The sequence below is a fragment of the Anomaloglossus baeobatrachus genome, chromosome 1, assembly GCF_048569485.1.
Source record: "Anomaloglossus baeobatrachus isolate aAnoBae1 chromosome 1, aAnoBae1.hap1, whole genome shotgun sequence".
Lineage (NCBI taxonomy): Eukaryota > Metazoa > Chordata > Amphibia > Anura > Aromobatidae > Anomaloglossus > Anomaloglossus baeobatrachus.
In genome coordinates this window covers 538,466,888-538,484,701 of record NC_134353.1, presented here as the reverse complement: position 1 = coordinate 538,484,701, position 17,814 = coordinate 538,466,888, and the positions used below count along the sequence as shown (strand labels likewise).

The 17,814-nt window shown below is 50.2% G+C and overlaps 1 protein-coding gene across 4 annotated transcripts in view; it reads left to right on the top strand.

Annotated features, from left to right (window-relative positions):
* The window catches only part of CCDC171 (coiled-coil domain containing 171), a 222,477-nt gene that overhangs the window by 63,845 nt on the left and 140,818 nt on the right, over nucleotides 1-17,814 (top strand). For all 4 annotated transcript variants that reach the window (XM_075316539.1, XM_075316545.1, XM_075316534.1 and 1 more), the window contains exons 6-7: nucleotides 1,232-1,378; nucleotides 2,718-2,810. In XM_075316539.1, the coding sequence (XP_075172654.1) occupies nucleotides 1,232-1,378; nucleotides 2,718-2,810 (240 nt within the window). The remainder of the gene's footprint in view (nucleotides 1-1,231; nucleotides 1,379-2,717; nucleotides 2,811-17,814) is intronic.

The following is a 17,814-nucleotide window of genomic DNA, read 5'->3' as shown; positions in this document are numbered from 1 at the left end:
CTCTGGTCTGATGAGACAAAGATAGAACTTTTTGGTGATAATTCTAAGCGGTATGTGTGGAGAAAACCAGGCACTGCTCATCACCTGCCCAATACAATCCCAACAGTGAAACATGGTAGTGGCAGCATCATGCTATGAGGGTGTTTTTCAGCTGCAGGGACAGGACGACTGGTTGCAATTGAAGGAAAGATGAATGGCGGCCAAGTACAGAGATATCCAGGAAGAAAACCTCTTCCAGAGTGCGCTGGACCTCAGACTTGGCCGAAGGTTCACCTTCAAAGAAGACAATGACCCTAAGCACACAGCTAAAATAACAAAGGAGTGGCTTCAGAACAACTCTGTGACCATTCTTGACTGGTCCAGCCAGAGGCCTGAACTAAACCCAATTGAGCATCTCTGGAGAGACCTGAAAATGGCTGTCCACCAACGTTCACCATTTAACCTGACGGAACTGGAGAGGATCTGCAAGGAAGAATGGCAGAGGATCCCCAAATCCAGGTGTGAAAAACTTGTTGCATCATTCCCAAGAAGACTCATGGCTGTACTAGCGCAAAAGGGTGCTTCTACTCAATACTGAGCAAAGGGTCTGAATACTTAAGACCATGTGATATTTCAGTTTTTCTTGTTTAAAACATTTGAAGAAATGTCTACATTTCTGGGGGTTTTTCTGTCTTGATGGGTGCAGAGTGTACATTAATGAGAAAAAATAAACTTTTCTGAATTTACCAAATGGCTGCAATGAAACAAAGAGTGAAAAATGTAAATGGGTCTGAATACTTTCCATACCCACTGTATGTCATATTTTGTATTAAGTTTTATATTTTGGTCTTCTTTTGACTCATGAAGTTTCCCAAGCGGTACTAGGTCCTCTTTAATATTATAGCCTTATTAAAGGATTTCTTTAATTTGGAACTCTTAAATGAAAAAGAAATAGAGCGCTACCTGTACACTATCTATCTAATAGCGACAGGAGAGATTATTAGTGTTGTCCCATAAAAGTGTATAGCATAATACCGCAGTCCAAAGAACCACTATTACCAAGTAAACAAAGCAATGGAAACATTGAAAAAGATGCCAAAGTCTCTTTAAACTGCTGATCGACAGGGGTGCCGATAATCTGACCCCAACCAATCTGATGTAGATGGCCTATCCTTAGAATAAGCAATTATCATTATGATTCTTGAAAAGCCCTTAAAGTTAAGTAATATAATATGGTGATTTTTTTTTTCAGAAGCAAAACTTGATCATACAGGAGTTACAGCAAAAATTAAATCACCTGGATATAGAGAAGAACAGCCATCTGGACACTGCGAGGAGACAAAAAAGTGAGATTGCGTTTGGCCTGGAAAGAGAAGACCGACTGAAGAAGGAACTGGAGGTGAATTATTATCCTATGCCTGGTAAAGAGGGCTGGGTAGTTTGACAGCTTTTTATTTTTCATGATCTTTAGTCCGAAATTCTTCAATTGTCTTTTGGGTTTGTTTTTTTACATCATTCATTGTATGCAGTGTGGGACTAGGGTGCTAAGGGTCAATCAGTAATATTGACTATGGGGACCTACTGTTCATCTACATGGAAATATTACATCACCCTCATTCATAGATGTATCAAATTATTATCTTTTTTAAAAAAAATCTTTAAATATCTTTATATTAAAGAAAAAAAAGAGGGATGATTCAAATTATTTTAGAATTATTTTTTAGTAAAGTAAAAAAAATTAAAAAGGTTTTGTTGTATGTATAACAATCCGATCTAAAGGGCAAAAATGGAAAATCGACGATCAGGAAGGAGCTAAACAGACGTTTTTAAGCTAAACATGCCGATTAACCCACATTACTGCCTACAAAATAGTTTCCATAGACGTCCCCATTCAGGGTTCCAACCAGAGGGGAAGTTTAGCTGTAAAGCGCACCTTAGGGCCCATCATTTACTTACAAGACATAGACTGTTCTGATTTCAGGGAGATCTGTGTAATGCTTCATTAATCATGTGGGTGCGCTGTTAGGAAATTTTACACAGTCAGCACGTACCTAATGAATTTGACCAAATCCAGAATCGAATGATCCCGATGTCTTTTTTTGTTTTTTTTTGGTCATTTACATACCGTTGCATTTGATCTTTTTTTCGGGATGCTTTGCATCATAAATGGATTTTTTTACATTGTCTGTATGTGTCGTATTATGCCTAAACTGATTCGGCATAGGGTAAGTGCTGGTGATTCTTCTTAGGGCTCGGTTCCACTTGCGCACAGCTTCTGATGTGAGAGCATCGGAAGCGATATAATAATGACCCCCTGCTGCGAGCGTCAGCCAAGGGTCATGCAACTGTGATCCGATCTTGCAATCAGGTCTCAGCGACGGAGAAGAGGGAGGGAACACTTTCTCTCTCTCTGTGGCCTGTCTCTGCGTACATTGCACTACGTTTGGAGGTCATACAAGTGCAATGCGATGTTTCTAACACACCCATAGACTTGTATGGGGGTGCATGAGCCGAGACTCACTGCCAAACGCAACATGCTGCGCTTCATTTCTCAGGCCGACATGCCATGAGAAATCAATCGCACTTGGACATTGCCCCATTGTTTTGCACTGGTGTGAGTGCAATCCGATGTTTTATCAGATTGCAGTCGTCTATGCAAAACGCAAGTGGAACCGAGGCCTTAAGGAGTACATTTTTCTGATATCCTGATCCTTTGTCCTATGATTGTTTTCTTATAGGCTGTAAATCAGAGAGTGAAGAGACTGGAGGAGGGCATCGAAGCAGAAAGAGCAGCACATCTGGAGTCCAAGTTTAACTCTGAAATCATCCAGGTAGTTCTCAAATCACTTGTTGGTTATTAAGAGATCCACTGCGGTAACCGAACTGAAAGGGAGGTGTCCACTTCATGGACAGCAATCAAATGCAGTAAGTAGGGATCTTGCACTTGGAAAAGTATAACCACCTGTGATAAAGACCCCAGGCTGCCCAAATTTCTGCTGTGTAAACCCACGATGGAGCCGTCTTCACATCCATACGGTGAAGATGGCGATAGTCATATTATTATACTACTTACATGATATCCTCCTCGATGTTTCTGTACAAGTGAGGGAGACATCCAGGGCTTATAAAGATGAAGACAACCTTTTTATCTGTTCATAGAAGTAAATCAAATGGCAGATGGGAATCTGAATTTTGTACACTTTGGATCTCTGCACTGGCATACTTTCCATTAAGATAACATTTTTAACATTAATAGGGTATTCCTGTCTTTATAACATGGCGGCATATCATTAAAATATGCCATCAGTTTATCATCAGTGGGATCTATAGGGTTAAATCAATCACGTACGGTGTCATTCACATCGTCTGGTTGCCAGTGCGTGTATGCGTAGACTCCTATCACCCACCATTCCTCGCAATGCAATCTTTGAGTGTCAATTGATTGCCATAGCAGATGAGGACCTAGGGAAGACCTCTGTCACTGCAGTTTAGGAAAATATCTTTTTTTATTATATACTGCAGTACTGTAGTATTGCACTATATGAAACCAGCAATGAAACAATCCCAGCTTCAACACAGTGAAAAATAGTAAAAACAAATTGTTTAAAATATATAAATGTTTAAATATATCAAACAGAAGTTGTTTCTGCAACAAACCGTGCTCTACCTTATAACTGGATAAACATGTCAGCTTAAGTCCTCCTCATGGAAAAAGTGATGGGTGCATGGGGCATAGGAAAAGAAAATCTAGACCAATGTCCAAGGAGTAGAAAGCCACAGCATACACCATCCAATATTCCAAGGTGCTTTATTTCATGGTGCAGATAAAAATAGCAGGGAGGGAGCTGGGTGCAGGCCCCCTAAAGACGTCTGACGGCCGTTTCGCACCTCTTAGTGCTTTGACGGGTCCAATTGGATCTGTCAAAGCACTTAATGGTGCGAAACGGTCGTCGTCGGTCTTTAGGGGGCCTGCACCCAGCTCCTTCCCTGCTATTTTTATCTGCACATTACCATGAAATAAAGCACCTTGGAATATTGGATGGTGTATGCCATGGCTTTCTACTCCTTGGACATTGATATAAATGTTTAAATCCTCCCCCCCTTCCCAACTTATAAATCCTCCCCCTTCCCAATTTAAAAATAGAGAAATAAAAAAGTAGACACTTTTGGTATCTCTGTGTTCCGAAAAATCTGATCTTTCAAAATTATAATATTTAACAAATATGTTAATGTCCGCCCACCCGTCCCCCCCCATAAAACATTTTTTTATTTGCATAATTGCCATTTTCTTTATCGTTCCTTTGGGAGACCCAGACCTTGGGTGTATAGTTTCTGCCTCCGGAGGACACACAAAGTACTACACTTAAAAGTGTAGCTCCTCCCTCTGAGCCTATACACCCCCTGGTGAGCCAGTCACAGCCAGTTTATCGCTTTGTGTTCAGGAGGACATACATCCACACATGCATTCTCATATGATTTTTTTTTTTTTTTTTCCTTTTTTTTGGAAAAAGATTGAAGAAGTGCGGGTCCATGTCTGGACTCCCGGCATATACCTTCTCACCCCACTGTGTCGGTGGTGTTGTAAGGTTGATTTCCAAGGCTGGAGCCTTACATGCCGTGCTCCTTCACCATCCCTCCTGGGCTCTGGATTGAAGTGGGAGCCAGCACGGTCTCCATGCCTGGCAGGAGACCGGTCTCCGGCCACAGCCCCTTGAGGACCCTGCTGGACCGGAGCACTCACCCCCAGGGACCTGGCCCTGCGTATCAGCAGCTAAGTACCTTGAGACGTTCATATGTTGGGGGTCCCTGTCATTTATTGTGGGGGGAGAGTGTGTTTACTGTGTTTTTTAGCATTTCCGGCCGGTCCTCTGGCTTTTCGCTCGAGAACCGCGCCGATGGTGCCTTCGCGTCGGCCTCGCTGCTTAAATTTAGGCCCCGGCTTCGCCGGAGGCCTAGTTTCTGTTACCTGCCCTTGCATGTCACTCATGCTGAGGGACAGGCATGGCCCCTCCCGGTGGCCGTCCTGCACAGGGGAGGGACCCTCCTCACTGCTTGTGTGCGACTCCCCCCCCCCTGCAGGCCTCTATGGCCCTCCAGATTCCGCCCTTCCTACAGGGACGCCCAAGGTTCCGCCCCCTCTCTTCGCTCCGGCGGCCATTTTCTTGGGCAGGTTTCACTCTGTTCTGGCCCGTCCTGCACTCTGCATCCCTGCTGAGGTGCTGTGCATTGGGGGTCCGGGCTTCGGGATCTGGAGGGCACACAACACCGCTTCCAGCGGTCTGGTAAGCCACAGCCGGTCTCTGGTTGTGGACCTCTGCTATATTCTCCCTGGGATTCATTCCCTTTATAGAAGCGGTTTCCCCCCACTCAGGCAGCATGTCTCACACAAGGAGCAAGGCTCCAAAGCTTTATGCTGTATGTGCTGCATGTAAGCTTCCGCTGCCTGAAGCGAGCACCTATCCACATTGTGAGGTCTGCTCTAACTTGGAGGTGCCACGGCCTGGGGTCTCGACCCCAGTGGTCTCTAAAGGCCCCGTCACACTAAGCAACATCGCTAGCAACATCGCTGGTAACGAACAACTTTTGTGACGTTGCTAGCGATGTTGCTGTGTGTGACATCCAGCAACAACCTGGCCCCTGCTGTGAGGTCGTTGGTTGTTGCTGAATGTCCTGGGCCATTTTTTAGTTGTTGCTGTCCTGCTGTGAAGCACAGATCGCTGTGTGTGACAGCGAGACAGCAACAACTAAATGTGCAGTGAGCAGGGAGCCAGCTTCTGCTGAGGCTGGTAACTAATGTAAACATCGGGTAACCAAGAAGCCCTGTCCTTGGTTACCCGATATTTACCTTTGATACCAGCCTCCTCCCTCCACTCTCACTGCCTGTGCTGCCGGCTCCTGCTCTGTGCACATGTAGCTGTAGCACACATCAGGTAATTAACCCGATGTGTGCTGTAACTAGGAGAGCAAGGAGCCAGCGCTAAGCATTGTGCGCTGCTCCCTGCTCTGTGCACATTTAGCTGCAGCACACATCAGGCAATTAACCCGATGTGTGCTGTAACTAGGAGAGCAAGGAGCCAGCGCTAAGCATTGTGCGCTGCTCCCTGCTCTGTGCACATTTAGCTGCAGCACACATCGGGTTAATTAACCTGATGTGTGCTGTAACTAGGAGACTGGGGGCTGGTCACTGGTTGCTGGTGAGCTCACCAGCAACTCGTGTAGCCACGCTCCAGCGATCCCTGCCAGGTCAGGTTGCTGGTGGGATCGCTGCAGCGTCGCAGTGTGACAGCTCACCAGCAACCTCCTAGCAACTTACCAGCGATCCCTATCGTTGTTGGGATCGCTGGTAAGTTGCTTAGTGTGACTGGACCTTAAGGCTGCTCCTGCACATGTGGCTGAACCCCCGGCCTGGGTAGAGTCCTTTTCTAGGTCTATCTCCCAGTCATTTGCTGAGTCCATGGGACTTCTGTCCAGGACTTTGATGAATATGCATCAGCCCCCTTCACAGGGTGCCTCTAATGCTCTTGCTAAGGGGCCTTTAGGACTGGAGCTCACAGAGGAATCATCATCAGGGCACAGACCCCGTCCGTCTAAGAGGCTCCGCATGGTTCCCTCTCCCTCCTCATCCCGTGGCTCTGATTCAAGGGCTGAGGACTCGCAGAATGAGGAGGATGCCTATACAGGGGGCTTGGAGGCTAACTCCATGTGCCCCATTGCTCCTTCCGAGGGTGACTCAGAATTTAGTGACTTGATTGCTTCCATTAATTCTGTACTGGATCTCAATCCGCCAGTATCAGAGGAGCAACCCTCTCTGGCAGAAAAGCACCAGTTTACCTCGCCTAAGAGAGTAAAGAGTGTGTTCTTTAACCACTCCAGTTTTCAGGCCGCTGTGACCAAACCCAGGGCCTGTCCTGACAAACGCTTCCCAAAGCGTGGTTCTGATGACCGTTTTCCCTTTCCACCTGAGGTGGTCAAGGAGTGGGCTCACTCCCCAAAGGTAGACCCTCCGGAGTCTAGGCTCTCAGCCCAGACCGTTGTGTCGATGGCTGATGGCACTTCCATTAAGGATGCCACTGACCGTCAGATTGACCTTCTGGCCAAATCCGTGTATGAAGCGGTGGGGGCCGCGTTTTCTCCAACTTTTGCAGCAGTGTGGGCCCTCAAAGCCATCTCTGCTAGTCTGGAGGAGATGCATTCCCTCACCAGGGAATCTATGACCGAGATGGCTGCCTTAAATTCTCAAGCTTCAGCTTTTTCTTCTTATGCCATGTCTGCCATGCTGGAGGCTTCTCACCGCGCTGCGGTAGCTTCGGCTAATTCCCTCGTTATCCGCAGGACCTTGTGGCTTCGAGAGTGGAAGGCAGATGCTTCTTCAAAGAAGTACCTTGCTGGGCTCCCTTTTGCTGGTTCCCGGCTGTTCGGTGAACAGCTGGATGAAATTATTAAAGAGGACCAACACAAGCAATTGTCCCCAATCAGGAAACAAATCAGTGGTTCATGGTTAAAACAATGATATTTATTACATAAATTAAATAACACACCCCGGCGCCCCCGGAAGAAGCAAGGGCGGAACGGCGTTGGGGTGCAGGGACGCTTTACCCAGATCCAGGTTATCTATCAGGTAGCTATTGTGGCGTTAGCCTTGGGATGACTCCTTGTTACATCAGGGCAGTGTATACTCTGTAGCTATCAGGCTCTTTCTATGTATGGGCACCTTTATGGATATAATGTGTATTTCAGTGCATGTATGGTCTTACTAGCAGCACTGCCTTATGGTATTCTGCCACATATATGGAAGTTTCTGTCATTCTAGCATATATAGCTTCACTTGTGTCTGGATGTAACAAATGTTTTCTGGGAATTATTAGTGTCCCTACAGGATAGTTCTATTTTTTAAAATGTGTGTTATTTAATTTATGTAATAAAAATCATTGTTTTAACCATGAACCACTGATTTGTTTCCTGATTGGGGACAATTGCTTGTGTTGGTCCAGTTGAATTTAGTGGCATGAATATATGGTCAGGTGAATTGTTGATTAATTGAAATTATTAAAGAGGCTACTGGCGGGAAGAGTACTTCCATGCCACAAACCAAGACCAGGAAACCTGCCCAGGGTAGGATTCAGTCGAGGTTTCGCTCCTTTCGTTCCTCCAACTGGTCGTCCTCTAAGCCCTCCGCCTCGTCCGCTAACTCAGCCAAGGACCAGAAATCCAACTGGCGCTCCAGAGCGTGTCTGCAGAAGACCGCAGGAGGTCCTGCCACTAAGGCAGCCTCCTCGTGACTCTCTGTCAGATCCAGCCACGTCCTTAGTCGGTGGCAGGCTCTCCCACTTTGGCGACGCTTGGTTTCAACAAGTCTCCGATCAGTGGGTGAGAGATATTATCTCTCACGGCTACAGGATAGAATTTTCTTCCAACCCGCCAAACAGATTTTTTCTCTCAACTCCCCCCTGCTCCAGGGCCGCCGCCTTTTCACAGGCTGTGGCAGCCTTGCAGGCCAACGGAGTAATTGTACCAGTTCCCGCCCGGGAACGGTTCAGAGGTTTCTACTCAAACCTCTTCCTAGTTCCCAAAAAGAACGGTACCTTCAGGCCCATCCTGGATCTCAAGCTTCTCAACAAGCATGTTCGGGTGCGGCACTTTCGCTTGGAGTCCCTGCGATCAGTCATTGCCTCAATGACCCAAGGGGATTTCCTGGCGTCCATCGACATCAGAGATGCCTATCTGCATGTGCCCTTTGCGGTTTCACACTAGCGTTGGCTACGCTTTGCAATAGGAGACGATCATTTCCAATTCGTGGCTCTCCCCTTTGGGTTATCCACGGCCCCTCGGCTTTTCACCAAGGTCATGGCAGCCGTGATTGCGGTTCTGCACTTCAGGGGTTGGCAGTGCTCCCCTACCTGGACGACCTTCTAGTCAAAGCGCCATCCAGCGCAGACTGTCAGCGGAGTGTCTCACTCACTCTCAGCACTCTAGGCCAATTCGGGTGGCTTGTCAATCTTCCCAAATCCACTCTGACTCCGACCCAGAGTCTCACGTACCTAGGGATGCAGTTCGAGACTCTGCCGGCACTTGTGAAGTTACCCTTAGACAAACAGCTGTCACTCCAGTTGGCGGTGCGCTCTCTCCTGAGGCCCCGCCGTTATACTCTCAGGCGTCTGATGCAGGTGCTGGGTCAAATGGTGGCGTCCAGGGAGGCTGTTCCCTTTGCCCAGTTCTATCTGCGCCCCCTGCAGCTGGACATTCTCTGCTGTTGGGACAAGCGGCCTTCCTCCTTACACAAGTCAGTGGCTCTGTCGCCACGGACCAAGAGCTCTCTTCTGTGGTGGCTTCGGCCCCTCTCCCTGTCCCAAGGGCGCTCCTTCCTGGCCCCGTCCTGGGTGATTCTCACCACGGATGCCAGTCTATCCGGCTGTGGAGCGGTATGTCTCCACCACAGAGCACAGGGCACTTGGACTCTGTCCGAGTCAGCCCTTTCAATCAATGTGCTGGAAATCAGAGCCGTACTTCTAGCTCTCCTAGCATTTCACCATCTGCTGGCAGGCAGGCACATTCGAGTCCAGTCAGACAACGCGACAGCGGTTGCCTACATCAACTATCAAGGCGGGACACGCAGCCGCCTGGCAATGATGGAGGTACAACGCATTCTTCAATGGGCGGAGGACTCCAGGTCCACCATATCCGCAGTCCACATCCCAGGCGTGGACAACTGGGAGGCAGATTATCTCAGCCGTCAAAGCGTGGACGGTGGCGAGTGGTCCCTGCACCCGGCAGTATTTCAGTCGATCTGCCGCAAATGGGGCACTCCAGACGTGGACCTAATGGCATCCCGTCACAACAACAAAGTTCCTGTCTACGTGGCTCGCTCCCACGATCCTCAGGCCTTCGCCGCGGACACTCTGGTTCAGGACTGGTCCCAGTTTCGTCTGTCCTACGTGTTTTCCCCTCTAGCTCTCTTGCCCAGAGTCCTGCGCAAGATCATAATGGAGGGTCGTCGAGTCATCCTCATTGCACCGGACTGGCCCAGGCGAGCTTGGTATCCGGACCTGCTGCAACTGTCCGTAGAGATGCCGTGGCCTCTACCGGACCGTCCAGACCTACTCTCGCATGGTCCGTTATTCCGCCCGAATTCTGCGGCCCTCAAATTGACAGCGTGGCTCTTGAGTCCTGGATTTTGACGGCTTCTGGTATTCCCCCTGAAGTCATCTCCACTATGACTCGGGCCCGTTAGTCTTCGTCCGCTAAGATCTATCATAGGACTTGGAAAATGTTCCTGTCCTGGTGTCGCTCTACCGGCCATTCTCCTTGGCCATTCTCCTTGCCGACCCTTCTGTCTTTTCTACAGTCCGGTCTGCAGCTAGGTCTGTCCCTCAACTCTCTCAAGGGACAGGTTTCGGCCCTGTCAGTCCTGTTCCAGCGGCGTCTCGCTCGGCTGGCTCAGGTCCGCACCTTCATGCAGGGCGCGTCTCACATCATCCCGCCTTACCGGTGGCCCTTGGACCCCTGGGACCTTAACTTGGTTCTCACGGTCTTGCAGAAACCCCCCTTTGAGCCTCTTAGGGAAGTTTCTTTGTATCGTCTCTCACAGAAAGTGGCCTTTCTGGTTGCTATAACTTCTCTCAGGAGAGTTTCTGATTTGGCTGCGCTCTCCTCGGAGTCACCCTTTTTAGTCTTTCATCAAGACAAGGTGGTTCTCCGTCCGACTCCGGACTTCCATCCTAAGGTGGTCTCTACTTTCCACCTTAACAAGGACATTACCTTACCTTCCTTCTGTCCGGCCCCTGTTCATCGCTTTGAAAAAGCTCTACATACTCTAGATCTGGTGCGTGCTCTCCGGATCTATGTGTCTCGCACCGCTGCGCTTAGGCGGTGTACCTCTCTTTTTGTGCTAACTACAGGTCGGCGCAAGGGCCTCCCTGCTTCTAAGCCGACCTTAGCCCGTTGGATTAGGTCGACCATCTCGGACGCCTACCAAAGTTCGCAGGCTCCTCCCCCACCGGGGATCAAAGCGCACTCGACCAGGGCTGTCGGTGCCTCTTGGGCTTTTCGGCACCAGGCTACGGCTCAGCAAGTCTGTCAGGCTGCCACTTGGGCTAGCCTGCATACCTTCTCGAAGCACTACCAAGTGCATGCTCATGCTTCGGCAGATGCGAGCTTGGGCAGACGCATCCTTCAGGCGGCGGTTGCCCATTTGTGAAGTTAGGTTTCTGCCTACTTCTTAGTTTTTTTGTTTATTTCCCACTCAGGGACTGCTTTGGAACGTCCCAAGGTCTGGGTCTCCCAAAGGAACGATAAAGAAAAAGAGAATTTTTTTGTCGCTCCATTGGGAGACCCAGACAATTGGGTGTATAGCTTCTGCCTCCGGAGGCCACACAAAGTATTACACTTAAAAGTGTAAACCCCTCCCCTCTGCACGCATCACGGGCTCCTCAGTTTTCATGCTTTGTGCGAAGGAGGCTGACATCCACGCATAGCTCCACATCTTAGTCAGCAGCAGCTGCTGACTAGGTCGGATGGAAGAAAAGAGGGCCCATATTGGGCCCCCAGCATGCTCCCTTCTCACCCCACTGAGTCGGCGGTGTTGTTAAGGTTGAGGTACCCATTGCGGGTACATAGGCAGGAGCCACATGCTGTTTTCCTTCCCCATCCCTTTAGGGCTCTGGGTGAAGTGGGATCCTAATCGGTCTCCAGGCACTGGGACCGTGCTCCCTCCGCAGCCCCTGGGGAATCTGCTGGATAGGAGCCGAGTATCATCAGGGACAAGGCCCTGCTACTGTGAGGTACTCTGTGTCCCCGTGGGGACTGCGCATGGAGCGCTTGTGCCATACACACTGCAGCACTGCTGGGTGTGTTAGTGCGCCGGGGACTACCGCGCCGGCCGCGCTTATATGCCGGCCGCGCTTATAACTTTAGTCCCCGGCTTTTGCGGCCTAGTTTCGCTGATTCCCGCCCACAGGCCTGCCAGTCAGGGGAAGGGCGGGACGCTGCACAAGACGTCAGTGCTGAGGGCTGGAGCATACTCTGTATCCTCCTCCCCCCTCACTCAGCACAGTGGGGCACTAGATTCCCGCACTTTCTAGGGCACGCCCACGGCCCCCTCCTCCCCACAGAACGCCGGCAGCCATTCCTGTCAGCAATTCTGACGCTGGAAAGGAGAGACAACACTGGAGGCCTGGGCAGGGATTCTGGTGATCACACAACCGCTTGTGCGGTCGGTAAGCAGCACCTGAGGTGCTGGCCCCACTGAGTGCCGAAGTGTAATATATATATATATATATGCTTGTATGCTTGATTTACACTGTATGGTCGCACTGCGCATTTTTGGCTACTCCTGGAGAAGCCGTACAGTCCAGGCTGGTGATTCAGCCCGGGCACTGTTCAATCATTAAACCGCCCCCGGACCTGCCAGTCAGGGGGAAGGGCGACACAGTCGGGCTGATGCCGACAGTGAGGGCCGGAGCACACTTCGCTGTCCTCCGCCCCCCTCACTAAGCACGCTGATCCCTGCAAGTTACTCAGTGTCCCCTTGGGGACGGTGTAGAGAGCACCTTGGCCTCAGACTTGGCGACCACCGCGCCGACCGCGCCTGCTTGCCGGCCGCGGTCTGTAACTTTAGCCCCCGGCTTTTGCGGCCTAGCGCCTTAAACTCTCGTCCCTGGCCCTGCCAGTCAGGGGGAAGGGCGGGACGGTCAGTCGGAGGCTAGCAGTGAGGGCTGGAGCACACTTGGTGTCCTCCGCCCCCCTCACTTTTCACTCAGGGTACCAGATTCCCGCACTTTTGGGGTTATGCCCACGGCTCCCCCCTCCACTGTATACGCCGACAGCCATATTTTCAGCAGCACATACTGCTTCAGGGTCGGTACACCAGGGGGTTTCTTCTCGATGCTGGGCCCCCTAGAGTGATGAACTGTATATGTGATGAACTGTATATATGTATATAATGTTTGTATGCAGTTTCACAGTTCGGCTGTACATATGTATCCTCAGTGGTCACTGTGAACATTGCTCGGGCCATGTGGCACTCGCTCAGCCGGAGACGGGGGCACTGGTTGAGCTCCGCCGGCGTTCCCTGTCCAGGCGGCAGGGACAGAGTTGCAGTTTTTGCTGAGAAACTCTCTGGGCCATTTTCACTATCCATGTCTCAGGCTATGGACAAATGGTCGGCTAAGAGACTAGGAGTTTGCAGTCCAGACCGGCCCCTTACACAGGCCCCGGGCACTGCGGGATCGCCCCAGGCCTCTATCGGTCTGCGACGAAGCGTGTTCCTGGGGTGGCCTCTAGTTATTACGTGGTGAACTCCAGCACGAACCGCAGTCCCAGTCCGGCTAAGCAGCCTTGCTTGGAATCTTCCCCGACTTCTCCAAGGGTCTCAGCTTGAGGACCCTCTAGAGGATGGGGCGGAGGTCGCAACCCAGGACTCTGTCCGGACGGGGCTCTTAAGGCTTCACAGATACTGTCCAGAAGCACACCTTCCCGGACAAGCGTTCTACTGAACGCCTTATAACACATGTTGTCCCTTCCCCTCTGACGTTGTTAAGGCTTGGGCTCAGTGTCATAAGGTGCCCTCCAGCCTCTTGACTGGCGGCTAGATCAGTAGTAGCAGTGGCTGGCGAGTCCACGCTCAAGAATGCCACGGACAGACAGATAGAACTCCTAATGAGATCCATCTATGAAGCCATAGGCGCGTCCGTTGCCCCAGCCTTTGCAGGGGTGGGCACTCCAGGCTATCTCAGCTGCTCTGTCTGAGATCAATGCGGTCTTCCTGTGCTCCGCAATTAGCGTCTTTGACGTTTCAGGCGGTGGTATTTTCATCCTCCGCCGTGCACAGAGAACCTTTTCTGCATCCAGGTCAGGGGAGTGGTCCCCACATGGCCAAGACCGATGTAGGAGGCATTCTGTCTTACGGTCACAGGATAGAGCTCTGTTCTCGTCCTCCGACTCGTTGCTTCAGAGCATCTCCGTCCCCCGAGCGAGCCGAGGCACGTTTCCAGGCGGTGAACACTCCAAAAGCAGGAGGAGTTGCGATCCTCGTTCCCCTTCAAGAACGTAGTCGCGGCTTTTTACTCCAGCTTGTTCGTGGTACAAGATAGGACGGATCACTCCGGCCCGTTCTGGACTTCACACTGCTCAACGAACAGGGAACCTGACGGTTCCGGATGGAATTTCTCCGCTTGCCATCGCCCTTGATGGCCCAAGGAGGCTTCTTAGCGTCAATCGACATCAGGGATACTTATCTCCACGTGCCGATTGTACCAGAATATCAGCGCTTCCTGCGCTGCGCCTAGCGGTCCTACTATCTCAGGCAATGTACTGGTCAAGGCCCCCTCTTGGGTGGCATGGCATCACAGCCTGAACATTGTTCTAGAGACTCTCCAGAGATTCGGGTGGTTCATCAATTTTCCCAAAGTCAAAATTGACACCGGCACAATCACTGACATATCTCGGCATGGAGTTTCATACTCTATCAGCGATAGTGAAGCTTCCGCTGGACAAACAGCGTTCACTACAGACAGGGGTGCAATCGCTCCTTCGAGCCCAGTCACACCCTTTGAGGCGCCTCATGCATTTCCTAGAGAAGTTGGTGGCAGCAATGGAGGTAGCTCCGTTTGCGCAGATTCATCTGCGCCCACTTCAATGGGACTTTCTCCACAAATGGGACAGCGTCCCTCGACAGGAATGTTGCTCCTTCTCGGGCAGCCAAGGCCTCCCTTCAGTGGCGGCTTCTTCCCACTTCTTCTCGAAGGAAAAGTCCTTCCTGCCCACATCCTGGGCTGTGGTCACGGCGGACGCGAGTCTGTCAGGGGGTCTTCCTCCGCCACAGGGCTCAGGGTACATGTACTCAGCAGAGTCCTCCCTACAGATCAATGTTCTGAGGGAAGGGCAGTGTCTAGCCCTAAAAGCGTTCCAGCCATGGCTGGAAGATAGGCAGATCCGAATTCAGTCGGACTACGCCACGGCGGTGGCATACATCAACCGCCAAGGCGGCACAAACAGTCGGCAAGCCTTCCAGCAAGTCCGGCGGATTCTGCTGTGGGTGGAAGCCACAGCCTCCACCATCTCCGCAGCTCACATCCCGGGCATAGAAAACTGGGAAGCAGACTTTCTCAGTCGCCAGGGCATGGACACAGGGAATGGTCTCTTCGACCGGACGTGTTTCAGAGATTTGTTGCCGCTGGGGAAGCTGGACGTCGACCTATTGACGTCCCGGCACAACAACAAGGTCCCGGCATTCATGGCACGTTCTCAAGATCACAGAGCTCTGGCGGCAGACGCATTAGTTCAGGATTGGTCGCAGTTTCCACTGCCTCACGTATTTCCCCCTCTGGCGATGCTGGACCGGCCAGACTTGCTGTCTCAAGGGCCGTTTTTCCATCTAAATTCTGCGGCCCTCAACCTGACTGCGTAGCCATTGAATCCTGGATCCTAGCGTCTTCAGGGTTATCTCAAGAGGTCATTGCCACTATGAGACAGGCCAGGAAACCAACGTCCGCCAAGATCTACCACAGGACGTGGAAGATTTTCTTATCCTGGTGCTCTGATCAGAGTTTTACTCTCTGGCCATTCACCTTGCCCACTTCTGTCCTTCCTTAAATCCGGAATGGAAAAGGGGTTGTCTCTCGGTTCCCTTAAGGGACAAGTTTCGGCGCTTTCTGTGTTTTTTTTGTTCAGAAGCGTCTAGCCAGACTCCCTCAGGTACGCACGTTCCTGCAGGGGGTTTGCCACATAGTCCCTCCTTACAAGCGTCGGCTAGAACCCTGGGATCGGAACAGGGTGATACCGGCTCTTCGGAAACCACCCTTCGAGCCAATGAGGGATATTCTCTTTCACGCCTTTCGCAGAAGGTGGTCTTCCTAGTGGCAGTCACGTCACTCCGCAGAGTGTCTGACATAGCAGCGCTGTCATGCAAAGCCCCCCTTCCTGGTGTTTCACCAGGACAAGGTGGTTCTGCGTCCGGTTCCGGAATTTCCCCCGAAGGTGGTATCCTCTGTTCATCTCAATCAGGATATCTTCTTACCTTCTTTTTGTCCTCATCCGGTTCACCAACGTGAAAAGGATTGGCACTTGTTAGGTCTGGTGAGAGCACTCAGACTCTACATTTCCCGTACGGCGCCCCTGCGCCGCTCGGATGCACTCTTTGTCCTTGTTGCTGGCCAGCGTAAAGGGTCACAAGCTCCCAAGTCAACTTGGCTCGGTGGATCAAGGAACCAATTCTTGAAGCCTACCGTTCTGCTGGGCTTCCGGTTCCTTCGGGGCGGAAGGCCCATTCTGCCAGAGCCGTGGGTGCGTCCTGGGCGTTGCTGCACCAGGCTACGGCTCAGCAGGTGTGTCAGACGACTACCTGGTTGAGTCTGCACGCTTTCACGAAGCACTATCTAGTACATACCTACGCTCGGCAGATGCCAGCTTAGGTAGGCGAGTCCTTCAGGCGGCGGTTGCCCACCTGTAGGAAGGAGCCGTTTTACGGCTCTTTTTACCGAGGTATTCTTTTACCCACCCAGGGACTGCTTTTGGACGTCCCAATTGTCTGGGTCTCCCAATGGAGCGACAAAGAAGAAGGGAATTTTGTTTACTTACCGTAAATTCCTTTTCTTCTAGCTCCAATTGGGAGACCCAGCACCCGCCCCTGTTCCCTTCGGGCTGTTGTTCTTTGTGTACACATGTTGTTCAGATTGAATTGTTCTTGGTTATGGTTTCAGTTCTCCGAACATCCTTCGGATTGAAGTTACCTTAGACCAATTTATAAGTTTCCTCCTTCCTGCTTTTGCACCAAAACTGAGGAGCCCGTGATGCACGGGAGGGTGTATAGCAGAGGGGAGGGGTTTACACTTTTAAGTGTAATACTTTGTGTGGCCTCCGGAGGCAGAAGCTATACACCCAATTGTCTGGGTCTCCCAATTGGAGCTAGAAGAAAAGGAATTTACGGTAAGTAAACAAAATTCCCTTCTTTGTTTACTTACTGTAAATTCTTTTTCTTATAGTTCCGTCTTGGGAGACCCAGCACCCTCCCTGTTGCCTGTTGGCAATTTCCTTGTTCCGTGTGTTTTCACCGGCTGTTGTCGTGAACAGAGTCTCCGGTTGTTCCGGCTCTTGCTCTGTTCTACTTGTGGGTGGCTATTCTCCTTCAGCTTTTGCACTAAACTGGTTGTGACTGGTTCACCAGGGGGTGTATAGGCTCAGAGGGAGGAGCTACACCTTTTAGGTGTAGTACTTTGTGTGTCCTCCGGAGGCAGAAGCTATACACCCAAGGTCTGGGTCTCCCAAGACGGAACTATAAGAAAAAGAATTTACGGTAAGTAAACAAAATTCTCTTTTTTTTCATCTCAGCAGTTCCTCCAAAAAGATTAAATAAAAGGCATTCAAAACGTTTTATGTACCCCATAATGAGATAAATAAAAACTACAGCTTGGCACGCAAAAAACAAGCCTTTACACTGCTTTATTGATGATAGAAATAAATGATGAAACAAGTTTTTTTGTTTTTTTTTTTAGAAAGTTCTGAGTTTTTTCTGAGAACAACAAACTAGTTTGGTATCACTGTAATTGTGCTTGCCGACATAATCATGGTGCCTGCTCAGTTTAAAAATAGTAAGCGTCCTATAAAAAGGAAACCTAAATAGCAGTGGCAGGATTGTGGTGTGTTTTTTTCACTATTTCACCCCAGTTGGAATTTTGTTTACTTTTTTTTCAGTACATTACATGGTAAAGTCATTCAAAACTACAAATCGTCCTACCAAAAAATAAACTAAAAAAAAAATAACAACATTATGGATCTTGGAGCAAGGGGACTGAAAAAGAAAGGTCCAAAAATGAAAACTGACCCCAGTGAGAAGCGGTTTAC